The sequence below is a fragment of the Pelodiscus sinensis genome, chromosome 24 (assembly GCF_052426305.1).
Source record: "Pelodiscus sinensis isolate ZL-2025 chromosome 24, ASM5242630v1, whole genome shotgun sequence".
Taxonomy (NCBI): Eukaryota; Metazoa; Chordata; order Testudines; family Trionychidae; genus Pelodiscus; species Pelodiscus sinensis.
This window is the reverse complement of record NC_143075.1, coordinates 12,355,770-12,380,803: the sequence shown is the minus strand read 5'-3', so window position 1 is coordinate 12,380,803 and position 25,034 is coordinate 12,355,770. Positions and strand designations below refer to the sequence as shown.

General features: G+C 44.6%; 1 protein-coding gene across 7 annotated transcripts in view; it reads left to right on the top strand.

Annotated features, from left to right (window-relative positions):
- The window catches only part of RERE (arginine-glutamic acid dipeptide repeats), a 473,712-nt gene that overhangs the window by 271,020 nt on the left and 177,658 nt on the right, over positions 1-25,034 (top strand). The window contains exon 1 of one of the 7 annotated variants that reach the window (XM_075906800.2): positions 12,429-13,220. The exons of the other annotated variants lie outside the window; for them this stretch is intronic. Coding sequence (XP_075762915.1) covers positions 13,195-13,220 — 26 coding nt within the window. The 5' untranslated portion in view covers positions 12,429-13,194. Of the gene's footprint in view, positions 1-12,428; positions 13,221-25,034 lie in introns of those variants that run through there. 7 annotated transcript variants of the gene reach the window in all.

Sequence of the window (25,034 nt, the reverse complement as noted above, 5' to 3'; positions counted from 1 at the left end):
TTGTAGAATCTAGGAATGTTAAACTGGATCCCCACACACACTAGCTCCTGCCTGCTCCCCCTTCCCACGCTGCTGCCTCTGATTCCAGCTGTCTGCTCCCACCCCCAAATACAGAGGCAACTTCTGATACAGAGACAACAGTGCAGGGGGAAAGAGGCTGCTCCCACGCATACCAGGAGCTTGCGTGTAACCGTGCACATGTTTACACTTTCACATCCCAAGTAAAATCCTCACCATAGAAGGTTTTGAGAACAGGTCCTTTCTCAGTGCAGGGGTCTGGACTTAATAACTTCTCAAGATCACTTCTACTTCCTTGTTTTTGAGAGTCTTTAAGTTCGTCTTGCATCTCCCTGTATCTTCGCCTAGATCAGGGGTCTCCAAACTTTTCAGCCCGAGGGCCGCATTAACTATCAAACCGCAGTTCGGGGGCCGACTACACACTTGAGGTCCAAATAAAAAAACAATCAAAACATGGATGTTGTTTTTAATTATTTATTTAATATTATTTTATTCAGTTATTATTTAATAACACATTGATACACTACACATGAACACCTGTATTAGTGTGAATGGTGAAATTGTTTCCTGGATGCCAAAATAGCAGACATTTCTGGCTTTAGATTTGTTGTCCCTAACATCAACAGTGACCTGAGATTATCATCGAACAAGTTTGTTCTCAAATTGTTCTTCACGTATTTCATTCTTGAAAATGTTTGTTCACACAGGTATGTTGTTCCAAAGATTGAAAGGTACTGTCACGGGGTGCAGCACAGTCCGCCGCCCCCCCCCGGTCTAATAGTCATCCAGTCGTGCACAATGCACCGCTTACTTTCGCACCTCCTCGGCGGAGTGGGGGGTCCGGGCCCGCCCTCACTCCGGACCCCGACCCAGGGCCCTAACACCGAGAGCGTACCTCTCGGTGGTAGCAGGGGGGCTAGCACCCCAAACGCACCTGCTCCCGGGATACACGACCCGCCCTGGGTCCTACTCCACTCCGCCGGCCGCTGCCCTGCTTACTGGGTTGCTCCGCTCTCCGCCTTCCCGTCCGGGGCCGCTCCTCTCGGGGCTCCTCTGCCCGTCGCTCGCCTCTCCTCCTCCTTGCTTCCCCCTTGCCACTCTCGTCCCGGCCCTTTTCTGCTCCCCTGCACTTCCGGGTTCCCCCCTCCCCCCTCCGTTGTCGCGCCCGTGACGTCACCCGCCACGCTCCCGGGCGCGCCGTGATGACGCGCCACGGCCTCCCCGTCCCCGTTCCTCGCGTCCTCCGGCGCTGCGGCGTCTGCGCCCCTCTCTCCCGCGGTACCAGCTACCGCTTGCGAGTGGCGGGGCGGTTCTGCCCCGTCACAGGTACCTTGATGCAAAAGTTTTGACATTAGGAAAAAAAGGTCTCCACGGGCCGGATGAGAGGGCCTCGCGGGCCGCATCCGGCCCGCGGGCCGTAGTTTGGAGACCCCTGGCCTAGATATAGAGTGATGTGACTTGAATTCCATGCAGATAGACAATCTGATATTTTTCTGTGTCTTTCATTCTGTACAGAATGAACAGAGATATGTTTATCTTTTTGTTCTTCTCTCCTTTTATGCTTCACATTTGCATCAGATTTTGGAGAGTGATGTTGCAGTGTCATGGGCTACATTTTGACAGAAAATGCGAAGTTTTATTGGCCAGTAAAGGATGCTTACTGCAGATAAGCATAGGAGTAAAATAGTCTACAGAATCCCAATTGAATTTGTTTTGTGGACTTTTTCAAAGTGTTATGTTTTCTTGATTGAAGTGCAGTTGTCCATTTCGCTTTAGAGTAGCTAGCAAAAGTCACATCAGACTAGTACAATCTGACTATTTTTGAGAAACTCTCTAAAAGCATGCAAATACACATTGCAATAGTGCGGTATATTGTAGGCAAGGAGGTTATAGATACTCTCATCCTTCAGGTATAACTGCATTTGGAGTATTATGTTCTCTTCTGTGCATCCTATTGCCAGAAATGTTCTGATACTCCCTCTTCCAAGGTATCGGGAGCTGACTAACAATGAAGGATTGTAAAAGGGGATTTGCATAAGGAAAAGGTGGTTCTTCATCAAGAAGGAAATGCAAGAAGTTCCAAATATAAGGGGAAGAGTGGTGGAAAAAGGATACAGAAGAAGGGAGATTTGGTTGTAGCATAAAAATAAGATGTGCAAGAGATAGGAATGGAGTTGTACATTCCTGTATGTGGAGGACAAGAGCTTGAATTTGATGTGAAAGGCAGAGAAGCCAGAGTTTTAAAGAAACATGAGAAGGATTGAAAGGAAAGTAGTTTTAGAAGTTCTGCAAGTTTTCCTTTTTAATCTAGTTTGAGTAACAAATTCCTGTAAAAACATTGCTAAGTGGCACTATTTCTTACTGAGCATGACTCTGGCAAATGTGTATTTGTTGCATATATTTCTTTGTTTATAGTTATTTTCATGCAGCATTAAAGCAGGTGTGGCTTCAGAATATGTGGGTGGCCTTGAATACATTTTATTAGTTCTCCCATGTTTTGCATGATCAAGATGCACCCATTAAATAAAGATACACAGTGGAATACAGTATGTACGTATGTAAGCTGGGGTCTTTTAGTCATTTAAAAATACATTTCAAATCCCTAGTCTAGTGCACACACAACCATTTGGATTCCATACCATGCAGGTTGCAAACACAATTGAATTTTCATGAGGGTACTGTACTTTTGTTATCTGTCTTAAGGTTTTAAACTGCCACCCATTGTTGCTGTATTTGAGAACCTGTCAAGTAAAATAGATTAACAGTGGCAAAGTGTGTTGGACTTTTTGGAGTTTTTGGTAATTCTCAGGTTTTTTTTGTAAACCTATAGAATTCAAACGCACACCTTCAAATATAGATTTGAAATGAATGCCAAGATATTACTTCCAAGCAAATTCTCAGATGTTTTTTAAATAATCAGTGCCCTTTTCCAGAAAATTTTTCCTAAAAGGAAAATCAACACCAAATAGGTTTAAAATCAAATCAAATCTGAGTTACAAAAATAAAGAAACGCCCTTTGTCTTTATTTTCACCCTTAACTCACTCCAAATTGGGGTACTGTTGGGGGCTCAGAATATTGTTTGACCCAATATGTGTTACAATGTGTAGATCAGGGGAAGGTCTGAAAGCTAAAATAATCACCTAGCTTCTTAATTTACTTGCTTTTACCCTTCATTAGAGCCTTAAAATGAGTGCTTGCATTTTGTGTCATGGTGTTTTGCTACATGCACAATGTATGTTGTATAGCAGCTGTTTTAAATACAACAATTCCTCCCATATCTGATAATCACAAAGCATTTGTAAAAAGCAATATCAAGGTGGCAATTGAATTATGACATAGAAAATACACCGGGAAAGTCATTCCCAGTTGGGTAAGCACAGAGAAACTCAGCTTTCTATTGAAATTGAGAGGATGTACCATTTTATCAAGATAGATTAGTAATTATAATGTCCTGCTTGAAAATGGCACAATTTACAGTACTGCATCTTGTGACTTCTTAACTATTGATCTCACGTGTTCAGTGATCCCAATTATTACTTGCAACTCTAAAATTATTATAAAGGCAACCTGGTGTAAATGACTTTTAACTGCCTAGTATCTTCCTTTTCCTCACTGGTGTCTCCTATCCAATTAAAAACTTCTGCAACTCCAGCTTTCCTTCCTATTGCTTAGTTTCAGCTCCTCCCCCTTTTCTCCTCAGCCTCATTTGGGTTTTCTCCAGACTGGCTAAACTCAGAAGAGAACCAACTTGAGATCTCTAATTCAGGGTCATCATAGAAAAAATATTTTCTGTCTTTCATGCCTACCTCCCCTGTCACCATCAGAGAAGTGCTTTTGCTAGAATGGGTCTTCGTCCAACCAGCATGAGCCTGTGTCCTTGTAATCATACTCTTGTTGTCACCCATAGAAATGAAGTGAACAGTGGACCCTTTGGTTCTCCCAATGCAGCAATTCAAAAACAATGAGATGGGCTTATCAGTTCCAGTGTTGGCCCTAGCCAGCCATTGCCTTTTTCTCTATATGTGCTGCATTGCATTCTGTTTTCTTACATCTCCTCCTCTCTGGGTGTTACAGATGAATGTGTGTAATTACATTACTGTGCTAGGGAAGGAGGAAAGCCATATGGGAATAATAATTGTGATAGTGCCTATGAAAGTGTTGCATGTTTGGTAGAATAATATAAATCTTTTCCTCTTTTATTAGTGCTTCCTGACAGAGGGCCTCAGATCACTTTACAAGCAATGGGGATGGGTGCATTATAAATACCTGGATTGATAGCTGAACTTAATATTATTATTTAGCATGCTCATAGGACTATATGTGTTCAAAACTGTGTTTGGATGTTAGCTAACCTGAGGATCTTCTTGGCAAGGCAGGTAAAAATTACATGAGCAGAAACTAAAACAAGCCATGTCCTTTCCTGGACCCTTTAAATAATGCTGGTTTAGGGAGGCTGGACAGGGAGCGTCCAGACAAGGAGTTATTACTCTGGGATCTGATTCTGGCTCTGCCACAGCCTTCTTGTATGACCATGGTAAATCATTTGTCTCTGTGCTTCAGTTTCTTCCTCTATAAAATGAGAATAAGAAGAAGATTCTGGAACTCTTCTGAAGGAGTGATGGTTGTGGTATACACATTCTTCATCCTTTAAAAATTAAAGCCTTTACAACGTGCGTGGGGTCTGTCAGCCTGAAATGGCAAGTTGCCAAGAATAGCAACTGGATAGATGTCTTGGAAAAAAACCCAAAAAAACCTTGGGAGTAGTGCGAGTGAAATAGTGATGATCAGGGGGAGGGGACAGGATTTTTGTATTGGAAAGTGATCACCAGGAAAAGACTGTGGTGCAGGTAACACCAATTACCCATTGACAGTTCATTTTCTGGGAGAGTTTGTTAAATGTTCTTGCTTTAAATATCTGTTGCACTGTTACTTTGCATTTCAGATCTTTTGACTATATTACATATATTTGAGTTAGTGGGATGAATTTTTACATTTAGAGCTTTATAGAGAGCAGTATGATTGCTCAGAGCTATAGTATATGACGGTAGAAAAGCCTGTTGAGAGTCTATGGGTTAAGTTTAGAGGCGGGAGCAACAGGGGTGGTGATGTGGTTGGTTTCTGCTATAGATGACCAGATCAGGTGGATGAGGTAGACGAGGCTTTATTCAGACAACTAAGAGATGCTTCCAGATCACAGGCCCTGGTTCTCTTGGGGACTTCAGTCACCCTGACATCTGTTGGGAGACCAATACAGCAGAACACAGACAATCCAGGAAGTTTTTGGAGAAGGTTTGGGGATAAGTTCCTGATATAAGTGCTGAAGGAACCAACCAGGGGTCATGCACAGCTTGACCTGCTGCTCATAAACAGGGAGGAACTAGTAGGGGAAGTAGATGTGGGTGGCATCCTGGGCAGCTGTGATCATGAGATGGTAGATTTCAGGATCCTGACCAAAGGAAGAAAGGAGAGTAACAACATACACACCCTGGACTTCAGAAAAGCAGACTTTGACTCCCTCAGAGAATTGGTGGGCAGGATCCCCAGGGATGCTAACATGAAGGAGAAAGAAGTCCAGGAGAGCTGGCAGTATTTTAAAGAAGCCTTATTGAAGGCACCATCCTGAAGCACAGTAAGAAAAGCAAATATGGTAGGTGACCAGATTGGCTTACCAGGGAAATCCGTGGCAAGCTTAAACACAAAAAGGAAGCTTACAAGAAGTGGAAACTTGGACAGATGGCTAGGGAGGAGTATAAATATATTGCTCGAGAATGCAGGGGTGTAATCAGGAAGGCGAAAGCACAATTGGAATTGCAGCTAGCAAGGAATGTGAAGGGTAACAAGAAAGGTTTCTACAGGCATGTTAGTAATAAGAGGGTGATCAGAGAGGGGGTGTGGGACCCTTACTGAATGACAGAGGTAACCTAGTGACAGATGATGTGGGAAGGCTGAAGTACTCAATGCTTTTTTCCCCCCTCTGTATTCACAGACAAGGTCAGCTCCCAGACTACTGCACTAGGCAACACAGTATGGGAAGTAGGTGGGCAGCCCTCGGTGGAGAAAGAACAGGTTAAGAACTATTTAGAACAGCTAGACATACGCAAATCCATGGATCCGGATTTAATGCATCCAGTGGTACTGAGGGAGATGGCAAATGTCATTGCAGAGGCTTTGGCCATTATCTTTGGAAACTCGTGGAGATCAGGAGAGGACCTGGATGATTGGAAAAAAATGTAGCGCCCATCTTTAAAAAAGGGAAGGAGGACAATCCAGGGAACTTCAGACCAGTCAGCCCTACTTCAGTCCCTGGAAAAATCATGGAGGGGATCCTCAAGGAATCCATTTTGAAGCACGTGGAAGAGGAAAAAGTGATCAGGAATAGTCAGCGTGGATTCACCAAGGTCAAATCATGCCTGGCCAATCTGATTAGCTTTTGTGATGAAGTAACTGACTCCCTGGACATGGGGAAGTCAGTGGATGAGTGATATACCTTGACTTTAGCAAAGCTTTTGGTATGGTCTCCCATTATATTCTTGCCAGCAAATTAAGGAAATATGGATTGGATAAATGGTGGATAGAAAGCTGGCTAGATTGTCGAGCCCAACAAGTAATGCTCGATGTCTGGTTGGCAGTCGGTTTCAAGTGGAGTGTCCCAAGGATTGGTTCTGGGGCTGGTTTTATTCAACACCGTCATTAATGATCTGGATGAGGGGATAGATTTCACCCTCAGCAAGTTTGTGGATGACACTAAGCTAGGGGGAGAGGTAGATACGTTGGAGTGAAGGGAAAGGGTCCAGGGTGACCTGGACAGATTAGGGCAGTGGTCTCCAACCTTTTTACACCCAAGATCACTTTTTAAATGTCAGAACAAGCCAAGATCTACTGCCGCATCCTTCCCCCAAGACTCCACCCATTTTTGAAGCCCCATCCTCTCTATTCTCCTCCTCTCCATCACTTGCTATTTCCCAGCCCTTATACACTCTACACTGCTGCTTTTTTTAATCCTTCTGTAGGAAGAGGTTTTTTCCAACATTTGGCCTGTCTAGATGGGACCAAATGTCAGAAAAATCCCTTCTTTTGGAAGCCCCCTTATTCCTCATTGAATAAAGAATACAGGGGTTACCGAAAGAGCATGTCCGCTTTTCCACTAAAAAAAGCAGAAGAACAAACTCATCCCTGGATGCGGAAGAGTTTTTCTGGGATATCTCTGGAATCCTGGAAAAACTCCTGCCATCTAGCCGTACCCTCACTGGGTTGAGACAGGATGTGTGGGCGTTGGGGTGGGAATGAGGGATTTGGGTGTGGGAAGGGGTGAAGTGTGCAAGCTCTGGGAGGAAATTTGGATGCAGGAGGAGGTGGAGAAGGGGACACTGGCTCAGGGAGGGGGCTCCAGGCTGGGGACTGTTGGGGTCAGATGGAGGGTTGGGCTACTAAGCAAGCCACAGTGTTTTGGATGTGAGGGTGCAGGAATTTTGGTTGGGGCTCAGATCTAGGGTCGTGGTAGTGGTGGTGGTGCAGGAGTGTTATGCTGCAGCCAGATAGGGGTTTGGCACCAATTGGGGGTTTGTTGGCCAGGCTTCATTTTTAAATAAAATACCACGTCAAACACAAAGTTTCTGCATTGTCTTTATTTATGAGAAGGGCAGGGAACCTGTTTTGAGTCAGGGGTCACTGACCCACAGGAAAGTCAGTTGGAGGCCACACAAGTGAGATGCAAAAAAATAACTCCTCCAAAAAAAACCCCCCAAGCTTCACTAATGTGGCCCCAACTGTGCTGGTGGGAGCAGGGGACACAGTATGGGGAAAGGATGCCAGTGAGTGCTGGGGACAGGGTGCCAGTGGGGGCAGGGTGCTGGGATGGGGGCAGGGAGTCTCCTGCACCCGCCTCCTCCCAGGACTCCTTCCCCCTCCCCTCTGCAGAGTAGGGAAGCCCTGGCGCATGCCTTCTCCGGGGCCAACTCTCCCCTCCCCTCCACCCCCCCGCAAGTTCCCAGCATGCCACAGACCTGGGGGAGGGGAGCATCCAACGCACTTCTGGAACCCCCGCAAGTGGCGCACAGCTGCAGGACTTCCATCCACCTCGCAGGAAGCCGGCACTACCTCTATTGTCGCTGGAGGTAGGTAGTGGGGCTTCTTGAGGGTGGGGGGAAATGGGAGGGGCCTGAAGGCCTCATGATCAACTGGTTGAGCCCTTGCGATTGATGGGTTGGTGACCACAAGATTAGAGGATTGGGCCAAAAGAAATCTGATGAGGTTCAACAAGAATAAGTGCAGAGTCCTGCACCTGGAATGGAAGAATCCAAAGCATGGTTACAGGCTGGGGACCGACTGGCTAGGTAGCAGTTCAGCAGAAAAGGACCTGGGGATTTCAGTGGATGAGAAGCTGGATGAGAGTCAACATTGTGCCCTTGTAGCCAAGAAGGCTAATGACATATTAGGGTGCATTAGGAGGAGCATTTCCAGCAGATCTAGAGAAGTGATTATTCCCCTTTATTCGGCACTAGTGAGGCCACATCTGGAGTATTGTGTCCAATTCTGGGGCCCCCACTACAGAAAGGATGTGGACGCATTGGAGAGGGTCCAGCAGAGGGCAACCAAAATGATTAGAGAGCTAGAGCACTTGACCTACAAGGAGAGGCTGAGGGATTTGGGCTTAAGCGAAGAGGAGAGTGAGGGGGGATTTGATAGCAGCCTTCAACTTCCTGAAGGGAGGTTCCAAAGAGGATGGAGAGAGGCTGTTGTCAGTGGTGACAGATGGCAGAACAAGGAGCAATGGTCTCAAGTTACAGTGAGGGAGGTCTAGGTTGGATAAAAGTATTTCACTAGGAAGGTGGTGAAACACTGGAATGAGTTATCCAGGGAGGTGGTGGAATCTCTATCCCTACAGGTTTTGGCTTGGGATGATGATTTAGTTGGGGTTGGTCCTGATTTGGGCAGGGTCTCGATGACCTCCTGAGGTCTCTTCCAGACCTATGAGTCTGTGATTCTATAGTCGTGGTATCTGCAGCCGCAGATAGAAATGCAAGTATCTGCCACTCATTTTCACAGATATGGATGTGGATACAGATTTTTTAATCTAGAATCCTGCACGTTTGCAGATATTGGCTTTATAGCCACATCAATGCCTCATTTTTGCAAATACAGATGGAGATGCAAATTTTGTATCGTGCAGATTTCTATTTAAAGTAGCTGTAATTCTTTAAGATCATGTTCTTTTAAGAATTTGTGGTGATTCTGTAATATAGTCTTGAAATCATATTTAAAAAAAAAAACCCTAATAAACCAAACAACCCTTTACCACTTTGTTTCTTTAACCACTTAGAACATGTTCTTTTGTCAAGTTCATCCTGTGTTTTCCACAAACAGTTGAAATACAAACTAAGTTCCCCTTTCTCTCATTTTAGATCAGGGGTGGGGAACCTCAGGGTCAGGGGCTAGATCTGGCCCCTGGCTAGCCTGGATCTGGCCCCCCAGGCTCAGGGCTCTCCCCCAGCATTGGGGAGCCCAAAGGGCTGGAGAACACAAAATCTACTAACCTGGGCCCCTAGCCTCTGGTGTGCTAGTAGAAGGTGGTCAGTGTCTTTTTCCTTCTCAGGCAGGAGCCACGTCAGTGACGATTTGTGTTATGGTTTTTTTCCCCTTACTTGTGTTTGGCCCCTGACTGATTTTTTTTTTCTGTGCATCAGCGGCTTCCGACCCCAAAAAGGTTTTCCACCCTTGCTTTAGACTACTCCAGGTCAGTGCTTCTTGTAAGCTGTGCGCTTGCTCAGGACAGATTCAGACGACACCCTGCTGTTTAGCAGAGCACCCACAGTGAGGTTTTGTTTCTACTGGAGGTCTACATTTGCACATGCCTCAGTGCATATAACAAAATTTATTCTATACTTGTACAGAGGAAAAATCTCACATGGATGGAAAACATTAGTGGGCACATGGCTCCACTTATTACAGTGGTATTGTAACGTTAGTTCAGTGGGCATGGGTGTCATCGACTTATGTTGACCCATCTCGGGTAGTTGTATATAAACAATATTATTGTTTATATACAACATCACTACAGAACCAGTAAAACAAGAACAAAACATTTTGATAATATATCCCCAATGCTATTAATTGCTGATCTTCAAAATATATTTTGGGAGTTAAAGGCGGGGCCCCACTCAGATACTGAAAATACGATGAGTATTTCCATCAGATTTTCATTTGAGTTGTTTTCAAGTTTTGATTTGAGACAACATAGTAGACTGAATTTGGGGTCGTTTGTATAGAAAATGCAGTTGGAATTTTTTAATCAGTGTGTATAATCTTTTTCACAGTCATATAAAATTGTGTAATAAAATGGGAAGTTATTTAGTTTTTAACTAAGACTCTTAAGTCTTATAAGCCTTGAAGTCAATATTAAAACTCTGTTAATTTCAGTGGTGCAGGACTGCTGTGGGAAGGAGTAGGGTAGGCTCTGTGGGGACTGCAAGTTCAAATTTTCACTAGGGATGTAAGGGAGTAGTTGGCTTACTGGGTAGTTAATTACTTGACTGCTTACCCTCCCCCCTCCCCCCGCCTCTGATAGGTAGCAAGGCGGGGGCAAAGCAGGAGCTGGTGATGGGGGGCAGCTTAAAAGTCTCCCCCCTCCCCAGCACTGTCTCTGTGGTGCCATTCACCCTCTCTCCCCTGCTGCTTGCCTCTGAGGGACAGTAGTGCAAGGGGGGAACAGGGAAGGCTGTTGTGAAGCAGCCTCTGTCCACAGCGGCCTGAGGTGGCCATGGGCAGTCTGCTTGTAGCAGCAGCCCCTGTCTGTGGGGGGGTCCCAGATCCCTCCTGGGACCCCCTGGAGATGGGCTGCTGGACCAGATGCAAGCCAACTCTGAGCAATCCTAGCTAACTCCTGGCTTGTACCAGGTCCAGGAGCTAGCCCAGCTTTGGCTCTGCAGTTGAAATGTAGTAGGAGCCGGGCTGCCTGCGTGCCCAGGTCCTACTACATTTAAACTTCAGAGCCGTTCTCTTATCGACTAATCGTGTAGTTGATAAAAAATTTTATTGACTACATGATTAGTACATCCTTAATTCTCACAAGGGCAGCTCACTCCTGTATTCTTCTAAGGTACACGTTACACTGAGTTTCATGAGGCTTGTTTACTGTGTGGGTAAGACTTAACTTCTGGGTAAGGCCCTAATAACTTTGGGCTTGCTTGGGTGCTAAAAATTAAGTGTCACTGCCATGTTTCCTGAGGAAAGCCCGTTAGTACTTCCTTTGCTGCTGTGTTGGTTGTTTTCCTGATTGCAAGATGCCCTGTCCCCAAAAGTAGATGCATGCCAGTTATTGTTCAAAAATGTGTTAGGTGCTGCTTGGATTCTTTTGGGAAGGTACAAGATAGAGAAGTTGCAGGGGCTAGTGCAAAAGACTTGGGGTCAGGAAATCTTAGGTCTGGTCCTGACTTTGCCACTAAAGATGCTGCATTATCTTAAGTGTCTTGTTTCACTTGCACATCTCTATAGTTAAGTGTGTAAAATGTGACTGATAACTTAAGCTTTGTCTACACTATAAATTTGTACTGCTTCAGTATACCAGTATAGCCAAAGAGGTACCACCCACCCAAAGGTGGGTGCAGCTATGCTGCTGTAAAGACATTTTTATGCAGGTGTAGCTATTCCCATCCAGGAAGAGAGTATATATCAGTATATAACTGAATCCTTGTCAGGGTTTTACCCATGAAAGTATTTTAAATAAAAAAGCACACCTCTGACTGAAATAGTTACCCCATGAAATTCAAATCATAGAATCATAGAATCATAGAATAATAGGACTGGAAGGGACCTCGAGAGGTCATCGAGTCCAGCCCCCCGCCCTCAAGGCAGGATCAAGCTCCGTCTACACCATCCCTGACAGATGTCTATCTAACCTGTTCTTAAATATCTCCAGAGAGGGTGATTCCACCACCTCCCTTGGCAATTTATTCCAATATTTGACCACCCTGACAGTTAGGAATTTTTTCCTAATGTCCAATCTAAACCTCCCCTGCTGCACTTTAAGCCCATTACTCCTTGTCCTGTCCTCAGAAACCAAGAGGAACAAATTTTCGCCTTCCTCCTTGTGACACCCTTTTAGATATTTGAAAACCGCTATCATGTCCCCCCTTAATCTTCTTTTTTCCAAACTAAACAAGCCCAGTTCATGAAGCCTGGCTTCATAGGTCATGTTCTCTAGACCTTTAATCATTCTTGTCGCTCTTCTCTGTACCCTTTCCAATTTCTCCACATCTTTCTTGAAATGTGGCGCCCAGAACTGGACACAGTACTCCAGCTGAGGCCTAACTAGTGCAGAGTAGAGCGGCAGAATGACTTCACGAGTTTTGCTTACAACACAAATTTTTGCAAATGTACACCAGCCTTCTTGTGAGAGCCTCATCAGCACCAGCCTTCTTGTGAGAGCCTCATCAGCACTGTGTTGATAAAAGTGCAAGGTATTACTGGATCCTCCAGGCAGCTAGTACCTCTGTACTAAAGCAATGGAAAGGATTTAAAGGGTTTAAGGCAGGGGCTTGCTACTTTTATTTCCTGGCAAACGGATCCTGGATGTTCTGAAAGCCCAGGAAAAAAAAGCCGGTTCTTTTACATCTGTTACAATCTGTACCCGGTTTAAGCGAGACAGCTTTTTTTTTTTTAAATAAACCGAGCCGCAAAACCCAGTGCCGAGGAGTTGATTTCATGAGCCCTGCCGAAATCACGCTTGCGTGGTGTGCAAAAGACACCTGCCCCGCTACAATTGCCGTGCGGTGAAAGGACGAGACGCAAGCCGCGGCTCGTCTTGGAGTTGCTCCGCTCCCAGGAGTTGTCTCTCCCAGATCCCCTCGCCGCGGCCCCACTTCCCTGCACACTAGCTTGGTATGCAGACGCCGCAGAGGCGGCTCGCCGCTTTATTTACGGAAACAGCAGGGTTGAGATTGATTCCGTGCGCGGAGGAGGGAGGGTCACAGCACATGCTCAGTGCTGTCAGTCCGAGGGCGAAGTTTCTGCGTTCTGCGTGCAGGCTTAGGTCATAGCACAAGCTCAGTGGAAGCTCTCTGAGGTCTCTCAGCCTGCATGTGCCTCCATTTTGAGTTGTTAGAGTAGCAAAAGGCAGAGTTTTAGCAGTAAGCAGGGGTTCAGGAATACAGCCAAACCCACAAGAGCCTGTTACAGGCATGGATGATCCAATCAGCCCCTGCAGGTAGGCTACAGCACTCTGGCCTCACCTAGAAAATGATGCTTTTTGCTGCTGTGTGTGACTTCTGAAATGTTTGTGAAATCATGTCATCCTTCTTGCATGCTCCTCAGAACCTTGTCATCCCCTCAGCCGTGCTGGGCAGCTGTTGGTGCGGTGCATGAAAGCAGTGATCAGGCGGAATCGACTGGCTGTGGGATGCATGTGGCAAAAGCTTGAAGCTGTGTGGATCGGGTTTTTTCTATCCTTATGATGCAGTTATAATTTCAGTTGCTTCCTCTGCTTGCCAGGCCTAAGGCACGTCTGGAGGGAGCTGCAGAGCCAGGCTGCAGGGGTGCCTCTGTGGCTATTAGGAAACGTTTGGGCCTGCAAGAGACTGTGTTTAGATAATGTTTCAGGGAGGGTCGTAGATCGGCAGCCATTGGTTGCTGTGGCAGTGGGTGGAACTTGTTTTGATTGAGAACTTGTTTCCCAGGGCAAGTGATAGTTCTGGTGGTATTTTTTAAAGTACCTGAAAGCAATCAGCACAGTTTTGCTTGCGCCTCTCAGCTGTGTGGAGCAATCACGTGTGTGTTGAAAATGTGGCAGTGTTGGCTAAATACATTAGAAATCTTCATTAAGAGAAGCTTCTCACATTGCAGTTATATGAGCTACCCCCACATCTGTGTAGGGGTCCAAAGTAGTATCTGTAAGAATTCAGACCAGATGACCACATAAAATAGATGCTATTCCACCCCTTCTGTCTCCCCAACCCCCTGCATATGAAGTGGCATGAAAGCTACTCAGGCAAGCTTTTATGAATGTGTGGTGACTTTTTTTTTTTTTTAAGGCCAGTGCCTGAGTAGGAAAAATGGCAAACAAATTCTCATTGCTCCTTATTAACAGGATTTGGGAGCTACATATGTTAAATGAGCAAAAGAAACATTCTGTAGTGCTGTTTTGTTCAGAGAACCAGCTAAATTTGTGCAGTGCTGGGCTGAAACTAACCAACCCCTGCCTAGCCAATTGGATTGCAGATATGATTGACTGGATTTGATGTCATTTCATTGTAGTTCTTGATTCAGAATAACGAGTTGTTGGAGTATAGAGTTCTAGGGTGACAGGATGGCTCTGAACAACTTATATAGCCTTTTACCTGCATGTTGCCAGTTCAGTTCGTCTGTGCTGACAGTTCCGTAGCCTGGGGTTGCTAGTAAATTGGCATGTACATTAAAAAACTGGCCCAGCATTGCTACTGACACTAGTGTTCCCTATAAGCTGAGTGGTTGGCTGGCCACCCAGTAGAGATTCATATGCCACTCTGCTGATTAGCAGAGCACCCACAACTGGCAGCATGTGTTTATCTTGGTGGTGCACATAGCATAAGCCTCAGTGCACGTAACATTTATTCTGCACATGGCTGGAAAAAATTAGACAGAACATTGACTGAGACCTTAGTTAGCAGCCTTAGCCGAGTCCTATTAGGGAACAAGCCATAATTGCTGAGCTATACTCATCCTGACCAGATGGGTGCAGTGAACATTATCGTCCCTACAATTTTGTACCTTCATAGCTTTGAGTAGTCATAGAGCATGAAATAAAGCAGAGACTGTTCAGCTAGGTGTGGGCCATTGCTGCTTTTGCACATACATTATTCTTAATATTCTTTGTGTGTGGATTAGCGATATGTTTTTTAAATCTTACTGAAAAGTTGGTCTGTTGGGCTCCCCCTAAAGCTCTGTATGCTAGGTACAGGCCCTGTGGACCTGTTGCTTAGTGTGAACCCAGGTTTACTCCTATTGGGCAGAGTGGGTTGATTTAAATCACTAAAAACTTAATTTGATTTAAATCAGTTATCAAGAAAGCTAAGACTGACTCTGCTTAATTTTGGAGTAAGTCCCTTTGAACTCACTGGCACTTGTGTTTTTGAGGGGGGAAAAAATATAAAATGGAGCCCCTTGGGAAAGCTGGGCTATGCTGAAATAAAATAGGGAATACTCTCATGGCATCGCTATTCTGTTCTGTGGCCATGACGCTTCAAAATAAGGGACATGTATTATGTAACACAAAATAAGAAAATGACATTCAGTGGCAACTAGCAATTCTTACTGTAGCTTTCTGTATGGTATACTTGAATGACAGATTATAAACCTGGTTAACTAATTGGACAAGCAATAATGGTTAGCTAAGCTAAACCTTTTTTCTAGCAACATCCAGTACAGCAAATAGCTTGGGAATGTACTTGTCAAATCACACTGAAACTGAAAGGCATAGACCAACTCTTGAAGAATGATGAATTGCAAAGTTACTAAGCAGTTGATTCACTTAGCCATATCCACATCTTCATCCACATCATTTTCTCCCAATAAGCAGATTTCCTTATGCTGTTTCCTTTCTGCAGCTAGACCCTACATCATCATCTTGCACTGTTTACACTTGACATGTTTTTCTTTTTTTAACCAGGGAATGAATTTCTTCAAAATATTCTCAAACAGGGTTTCTCTTACACCCAGAAGCCATGGCAGTTTTTCTGTGGCAAAAGTGTGGGGGAATATAGAAAGCTGTGTGTGTGTGCGCATGCTGAATAATCTCTTGCCTTTTTGTTTCCAGTCCACTCCACTGTTCCCATCCTTTCCTATATATTCTGTCTGAAGATTATGTCTTAACGAACTCCTGTGCCATGCTTGGCCAAGATACACCACCACATAAGCAACGAAGAAAAACAGTCTTATCCAGCCTGTACATATTTTTGCACATGTTACTTTTTAGTCGGCTGACAAACAGATATTGGAAGCCTAGAACTTTGAAGAAGCAAGAGCTAGTAGTTAGGCTGGACAGATAAGAGCCATTAATTCATTTTTATGAGACTGTCAGTGTATGTGTAGCATGTTTGTGATATTATTTTTAAATGAAAAAATTAGTATTTTAAAAAATGAAAAAATCCTATTTAAATTTTAATAAATTCTTTTTAAAATGTATTTTTTGAATTATAGATTTTTTTTTATCCACCCTGCTATTGGGCGATTCCTTTGGGCCAGGGATAATGTATGAGGTGAGGCAGTGCTGCACACTGGTTGTAGCCCCAGTGTTTGTGCTGTTCTTGTGCTGGGGTTTGACAGGCTTTTGTTCTGCAGGGCTTTTCTCCAGCTCTGCGTGTATCATTTAAAAATGAAAAGGTTTTTTTAAAAATACCACTTTCTCACAGAGAAATGAAAGTTCAGTGATACTTACTTTTGAAAAGTACAGGCAGTCCCCGGGTTACGTACAAGATAGGGACTGTAGGTTTGTTCTTAAGTTGAATCTGTATGTAAGTCGGAACTGGCCTCCAGATTCAGCTGCTGCTGAAACTGACCGCCAGTTCTGACTTGCATACAGATTCAACTTAAGAACCCCAAGCGTCCCCAAGTCAGCTGCTGCTGAAACTGATCAGCGGCTGATTCCAGGAAGCCTGGGGCAGAGCAACTCTGCCTCGGGCTTCCTGTAGTCAGCGCTGGTCAGTTTCAACAGCGGCTGACTTGGGGACGCCTGGGGCAGAGCTGCTGGGTTGCTCCAGTAGCACCGCTCCTGGCTCCTCGGCGCTACTGGACCAACCCGGCAGCACCCCAGCTGCTCTGCCCCAGGCGTCCTGATTCAGCCACTGCTGAAACTGACCAGCAGCGGCTGAATCAGGACCTGGGGCAGAGCAGCTGGGGTGCTGCCGGGTTGGTCCAGTAGTGCCCAGAGCAGCGCTGCAGGACCAATCGGCAGCGCCCCAGCTGCTCTGCCCCAGGGTCCACAACAAAAGCCTGGTCTGCTGGGGGTGGGGGCACACTAGCTGCGCCCCCCCCCAGCAGACCAGGGACACGGGGAGCAGAGCTGCAGCGGCAGCGGGGTGCCGCGCCTCTGAGGCTTTGCTCTGGCAAAGTCTCAGAGGCGCGGGACCCCGCCGCGGCTGCTGCTTCAGTCCCGGTGCCCCTGGTCTTCTGGAGACGGTCTCCAGCAGACCAGGGGCACCGGGAGCAGCTTACGAACGGGGCTTTCTCGCCCCGGAGCTCGCAGGTAGCAATCCGCCACCTCGACCTCCGGGGCGAGAAAGCCCCGTTTGTAAGTGCGGATCCGACATAAGTCGGATCCGCGTAAGTCGGGGACTGCCTGTATCAGGTTAACTTGAAATAATGGAGGTGAGGAAAAAATAAAAACTACATTCTCGCATGTCAGACAAAATATTAGATTTGCAAAACAAAAAATACCACTTTAAAGCATAAAATACTAAACAATATGTCCTTTACTACTCGTACATGGCAAAAGTCTTGTACATAGCATTTATTTCTCATATTAGCAGCCATAGCTTATATTAGAAGCCTAAGTTAGATGAGGGCCATTTGTGTTGCTATACGGAGTCCCTGCCCCAAGAGCTAACATGTAATTCTTTCCTAGGAGAGCTTGCTGATGTGCAATTGCTGATGCAGAACTCTTGCTTTGCAGAGGTGTCTGGAGGCATTACCTGAGTTGGGGAACCATTATGCTAGGTACTACTATACAGGCACATAGTAAAGGGCTCTTCCTCCCCCAAGGCCGGTTTGTACAATCAATATGAAAATGTGTGTAGGGCAGTGTGTGTACGGGGTACCACAGATGCATTTCATTACCACATATTGTAGTTTTGGGTTGGTTTTTAAAAGGCTTCTTTCATGTGGAGTTGGTGTCATTTAGCCAGCAAGATATCTGCAGCTTTTTCTCAGAAAGTTGCTATTTTTTTAATTAGACTTGTCCCTCTGTCAGTGCTGCTGTGCTGATAGTCTCTTATGTCTTGCTTTACACTTCCCATAATTCAAGACTTGCACCCCCATTGTCTTCCTTCAGGCCAAGGAGGAGCCTGCTGCCATCTTTCAGTGGTCAGAGGGATTTGCTTTTGGGTGATGTTGGACATCTCTTGTACCATCCAGTTTCTTTGAAGCTGAGTGTTCTGCTGCTACATCTGCTGCTGTCCCCACCAGCCTAGGGAGCAAGATCAGGACTGTCACAACGTGATAGAACCTTGGGCATAGATCACCAAATCAGCCCTTCTGGGACAATGTTATGAGCAATGCAGAATTCAACTGATAAGATAAGCTGCAACCAAAGGAATTCTGGTGGCCTTGTGTGCACGCTTATGTTTTAGTTGACTTGTTTTAGCAACTGCAGAGATGTTGAACATTGACCACATAAAAATGATGCTGATGTAAATACCTTTCATCTAGTATAACTGCATCCACACTGGCGAGTAATGCTACATTAGATATTTATATTTCCAGGCTACTAATTACAGCAGAATGAAAAACCCGTGTAGCCCAGCTATAAAAATAGCAGATATCTCTACAGAATCTACAATGTCAAATATTCCACTTTTCCAGTCTATTCATCGCATTGTCCACGTTTGCAAACCTAAGAGTACAATGTTGTTGTTATGGAAAAAGGAAACTATATAAAATGGCTCATGTTTGCAAACAATACTAGCAACAGTAAAGGTAGTTTTAGATCAGTGCTGAAAAATTCCAGTTACTTTTAATCATTTATGCTGATGGTTTTATTTTTGCATTTCACTCATTTCCAACAATGGAAATAGATTAGTAAATTTAATTTTGTTCATAGTTATGGGGGTATTTTAAGGATGAAACCAAATTTCTACCCCAAATATAAATCTTATTGAGGTTTCTACTAGAACATCATGTCCTGGTAGATACCCCTAAGGAGAAGCTGTTTTCCTGGTGGCTCAGGAAACTTTCTCAGCTTCTTGCCTCTTCAAAGAGCTGTGTGATATGGGATGTTCCTTCTTCCATTTCCTTCATATCCCAATTCTTAAAGTAATCAACAGGCTGGAATTTGTATCGAAGATACAACTGTTGATACGTGGGGCTCGTTCCAGCATAAAATTTAACAATTGCAATATCCATTCCATTTTTAACCCTGAAATACTGATTTATAAATAATAAACATTTGACTCAAAACCAAATTTACTCTTGGATTATTTTGCCAAATGCATTTTAAAAAACCTGGATTCTAAAAAAATTCAACATAAATGGTTATCCTTGTTTGTCAGCTTCTAGTCACTTTCACTTTCTGCTTCTATTCTGTATGTCTAGAAGAGATTGCTTATAGAAAAAAGAATCTTCAGTCTTGCAGAAGGAAGGCGTCAAAAGATCCAATGTCTGTAAGACACAGCTAGACGCATTCAAACCAGAAATTTGGTGCAAATTTTAAGTGATGAAAATTAATCATTGGAGCAGGTAACATGGTAGAGTCTCCATCTCTTGATGTCTTTTAAAAACAGTCTTTCTAATGGAAAGCTGTCTCGCATCCATAACTTAGGAGGTTTTGAATAGGAACTAGGGATGTGAAGGTTTAACCAGTTTAACTGGCAAGCCTCAACCTTAACAGATGAGGCTTACCAGTTAAGGCTAACTGGTGGGGGCTGGAGCAGCTCCCCACCTGCCATGGGGAGAGGGCAGCTCCCGTCCTGCAGGGGGCCCACCATGGACAGGGGCTGCTCTGACTGGGATGCTGGAGCAGCGGGGGGGGAGGGGGGCACTCCAGCTGGGCTGGATCTGCCCCCTGCTTATTTCCCCCCTTAATTGTTTAAACTATGTTAAGCCAGTTAATGGGGTTTTTACATCCCTCATAGGAACTATGGGTGAAATTCTGTGGCATTGTTTATGCAAGAGGTCAGACAAGCTGATCATAATGGTCCTTTCTCATCTTAAATCTGAGAATCCTAATTCTGTATCATTTGAGTTTCATTTTGTAAATGTTCTGTTTAAATTTAGAAGAGTTTAATTGCGATAATGTTGCATGTTAATAGAAAGTAAACATTTACAAAAATTCCTCTGCATTGCATTTGTTTTGTACATTCATTCTCTGCTTACCACTCCAATGCTCGCACTCTTTCATTCCAGAGTAAAAATTGGGCATTAATCTAGCTGATGGCGTTCATCTTAAATAGGGATGTTAAAAAGCATGTTTGTTTGAAAAGGTCTAACCACTTCCCACGGAGCCAACTCCCCACCCCCCACCCTGCTGCCTCTGATACAGCCTCTTTTAAAGCACCCCCACAAGCACTGACTCCTGTGGAACTGCCTCATCATACCAGTTGTCCATCTAGTCCATTATCCGGTCTGTGAGACTGACCAGTTCAGATGCTTCAGTGGAAGGTGCAAGAGACCCATGTAGAATTTTGCTCCTGGACTGTGATGTTTTATTTTGTCATATAAGGTAAATTCTAGCCTCTACTTTTCACCAGAGTACTAGAATCAGTTAATGTGAATTCCAAGTTGCTGTTTCTTCGTGTTGATAAACTTCTTCTGGATTTAACTTCTGGTATTTGTACATTCTCTCAATTTTCTTCTTGTAGGATCTTTTCTTTCAGGACCCAGAAACATGTTTCTTAGGCAGCCAGAGTTTCTTAAAAAAATATTCCCAAAGACCTTCCAATAGTAGAGCAAAAAAGATTTTTGGAAAGGTGCATCGTGGATAAAGCTTGCTCAAAGCCCCCTTTCCGCTTCAACTTCAGTCTGATTAATTATAGATCTTGGTATACAGTGATCAGGGAAACTTTTGCCAAACAGGAGACAGACTTAATCCTCAAGTGTGGCCTAGAATGCTGTCTTATAAATTGGTTTGATTCTTTTTTTTTTTCTTTCAAAAGAATCCAATTTTTTTGGCATAAAGGCTTCTAATTGTTTTTGGTAGGGGGCACTGGTTTGGGTGCCCAACAGAATTAATCCTTGCAAGTGGTCTTGGAAAGGAGCTGTTAATAATGTGAATGGCAAGTGTAGCAAAACAGAAGCAAGCCTTTGTTTGCATTGCACAGAGAAATGTGCTGCTGATGTCCACTGGGCTAGATACTAAGATCCCCACCTCTCTTTTCATGCTCAGAATCTGGTATAAAAAGTGTTGATTGTTGCATTCCATGTTTCTCTGCGTAATGATGACATTTTAAATTCCTTATTGATAGGTGAGACGGCTTTGAGTTTCAGGCTCATGTACTTTAATGATGCCAGAAGAATTGGGTCATGTAGAGAAATGCTGTACATGCTTCCTCAAACTACAAGTCATCCCTGATAGTCCTGACCTGAGCCCTGCACAACACTGACAACACACTTCAGTTGTGACTTGCAGCACCTCTGTCCTTTCATTCCTGAGCCTGCCTGCCTATGTCTTCCAGGGCATTCAGGCTTGTTCTTCAGCCCCAGCCCACATCAGTTCCAGAGCATTTCGACTCCCCACTCTTTGGAAACTGTATAGTTTCATGGAGTGGTAACAGCAGTTGTGGGAATCTAGGGATGTCATTGTGTAGATGACTACATGATTACCAATAAGCTTAGGTTTGTCAACTACACATATTATATACCTTCTCTTGCCCCCCCGCTGCCTCTGGGCAGTGGGATGGGGAGCAGGAGCCCTGTGCTTGTGAGGAGCTGGCTTAAAAGCTGGCTCCTCATGAGCACCGGATAGACAGAGAAACAGCAGCATGGAGGATAGGCAGGGGGCTAGGCTGGAGCCACTATGTGGCCCTTCTCCCCCCCCCCCACTCCCTGGGCTTCCCCATACAGAGGCTGGGGAGCGGGGAGGGCTGTCATGAAGCAGCCTCTGTCTGCTGTGGACCTAGGCCTGCTGCACACGGAGGTTACTTAGCAGCAGCGTCCCGTGTCCGTGGCGGGTCCGAGCTCCCTGCTGACAGGCTGTTCTGCATCCCACAGAGCAGCCCCTGTCCGTGGGGGGTCAAATCTCCCAAGGGACAGAGGCTAGGAGCTCAGACCCCCCCCCCCATGGACCAGGGCTGCTCCGTGGAATATAGAGCAGCCTCTGTCAGCAGTTAGCTCGGGCCCCGCAGAGGCAGGCAGCCGGTTTGTGCGGGGATCTGGTTTTTGGACTGGCTCCGCCTGCCACCCCGCACTGCTGCCTCTGATACAGAGGCAGGGGTGTGGGGTGACAGGGGACATCCTGGGAATGGAGCCGGGAGCACATTGGCTCCCGTCCCCATCGACCATTGAATAGTCGTGTAACAGCCAAGGTTCCATGTGGTTACATGACCATTCAGTTACACGATAGCTAACATCCCTCTGGCAAATTCTACTAACATGATACTGGTTTGTAATCCAAGAAGGCTGAACTCACTTCTGCTGTGAACAAAGTTTGATACAAACCTAGATCACAAAAAAATCCCAACCAACAAACATACTTATTTTTAAACCTAAGGCATTTAAACTTTGCATCATCCTGTCCTACCTCCTCTTTTCATTCTCATTCTAACCCCTTAACTGCTTACTTCAAGGGCGCTCATTGGCCTTGAACCCTCCAACCCCCTGTTGCATTAGGATTAAAAGGACAATGCTTTATTCAAGTGAACATCTCCTAGCTGTTTGGAACAAGTCTGTCCTGGATTAGAGACTGCTAGTGCTTTGCCCTGCTCTGCTCTGCTATGGATACTTCTGCCTTTTTGATATTCAGTTGCAGGCTTCCATTGCCTTTCTGTCCAGCCCCTGTTTACTTCATAGAATACAATGTTTCCATGGCAACAGGTTACTTTTCAAAGGGAACATCTTGTCATTATATTTAATCCACTGCAGCTGAAGAGGACTGAAATATTAAGTTGTTGTTGCTATGGTTACTGCTTTGTTACATCAGTTTCTTTTGTGTCAGATTTCATAACCCGTGTTGGGTCCTTTTTTCCCCTTTCTGTGCAGTAAACAGAATGCTTTCCTGTTGGTTTTGTAATTGTGCTCTACTGATATAATTTAGCTTCCAAGTCTATAGTACATTTTAATTTCTGTAGCAAACAGTTTTCCTCCTATATTCATATCTTTCTTAGGGTGGTAGAAATTGGCTGGAAAAGTGTCATATAGGAGCTGTGTATCTCGCTGTGGGACCTCTAGGGAGTGCAGAGCACTCAGTTTTCTCTTGCTTCCCTCAAACCCTTCCAAAAAATAATTGCAGAGCCGTTAATCTCTTCCCTCGCACCCATCCTGCTTCTGCCCCTCCAAATAAAGAATTCTTTTTTTTCTTCCATCTCCTTACCTGCCTTTGAGGTATATGTTGTATACCTAGGAAAGTACAAGAGGAAAGACAGTCTGGTAAACAGAGCATTATGTGGAGATAAGTAGGAGTATTGGTGATTGGAGGGCATTTTGGATTTCCCCATCTTGCATTGTACAAATGCTGTTATGCAAATGGCAGTCAAGGTTTGGATTGAATGTATATTGACAATTATTTCTAGTTGCATGAAATGTTTTATCATTTATAGTAAGTGTAAAGCAAATAAAAGCAATAGCTAGGTGCCATTAGAATTAACGCGAGGTTAAAAGTATTACTGTTTTCTCTCAGGGGCCTTTGGTTTGTGTTGAAATTACCATGAGGTTAGTATCTGCATTAACAACTTTGTTTAACTCTATTGTTTTGTCTTTATCCATATGAAAATTTTGTGGGCTCCTGTAACTTTAAAAAAAAGTGGAAAATATGGTAGAGATATCAGTGAGTTATTTTGGGTCTGCTTGTAAGTGCTTGTTTGAAATGGAGGATAGGTTTTGCTGTATTTGAGCATCATATGCATAGGCAATAGTAGGACACCCACATTTGTCCCCTTGAATCGCTTAGTTCCAGTTCTGAATCTCTTCAGATCTTGTTCATCTTGATGACCTGCAGGATAGTTTCACGATATGGTAAAAGCAGTTTTGATGAATCACATGATCTCACTTGTGCACTTAAAATGAGCAGATAATGAATATAGTAACCATTGATCCAGTTGCCCGTTTTCCTCTTTTGGCTGCGGTGGTAGGTATCTGTTTCTTTTTTCTTTAGATTTCACTCAAGTTCTCAACTTGAGACCTTACTCAGAATGCAGTGCATTTTTCAGATGTAGAAAATGTTTATTTTTCCAAAACGGAAAATGGATGAGTAGCAAACTGCTCAGGGAGCTTTCCAGTCTTTTAGTGTCCTGGACCATTTCTTGTTTTCTGAAATATGCAGTAGTGGCATACGCAGTGTGTTCTTTCTAACTGCTAGTGTGTTCCTTGCAGAATGAGCTAAGAAGCTAAAAACTTTCTACTGAAGCAAACAGCATTTCCAGATCTGCAGCTGAGTTTCTCCACAGCAGTGGTTCTCAAACTTTTTGGCCCGTGGCCTACCTGGCTCAATGCAAATCTTCCCATAGACCACCAGTTGCTAATGGAAACTTACCGTTAGTTACGTAATTACCCCCAACCATTTTGCTAGTGTTGCAGCTGAGAATAGTTTAACTAGTAAGAAATAAATATTATTTAAAATTATTAAACAGATTTAAGTGCTTTAACTTTCTCATGTTGTTTATCAAACTTCATTTTAAATAGACATAAATTAATATTTCACTTTAACACAAAAGGTTTCCATGTGTTCTTTATTTATGGCAGGAGTGGGGAACCTTTTTTGGGTCGAGGGCCACTGATCCACAGAAAAATCAGTAGAAAAAATTCCCCAAATCCCCAACCCTCATTGATGTGTCTCAGTTGGGAGCCACTTCACTCCTCTGGCACTCCAGCCCTACCGGGGGAAGGGCGGAATAAGCAGGACTGTGTGATTCAGGGCTTCCCATAGGCCTACTCTTCTGCGTTTCCAGGGTTAGTGGATTTTGTGCAAATCCTCCCCTCTCCTCGACTCTGGGATTGGGATGAAAATCAGGGGTTCAGTGCGCAGGGCAGGGCTCCCAGCGAGAGGGATGGGGATGTAGGATTTGGGCAGGCGGTGTGGTGCAGGAGGGGATGAGGGCAAGAGCAAGGGAAGGTGCGGAGGAAGGGTACAGGAGCAATGGTGGGTGCAGGAGCAAGTTGGGGGTGCCGGGTGTCTGGCCAGGGG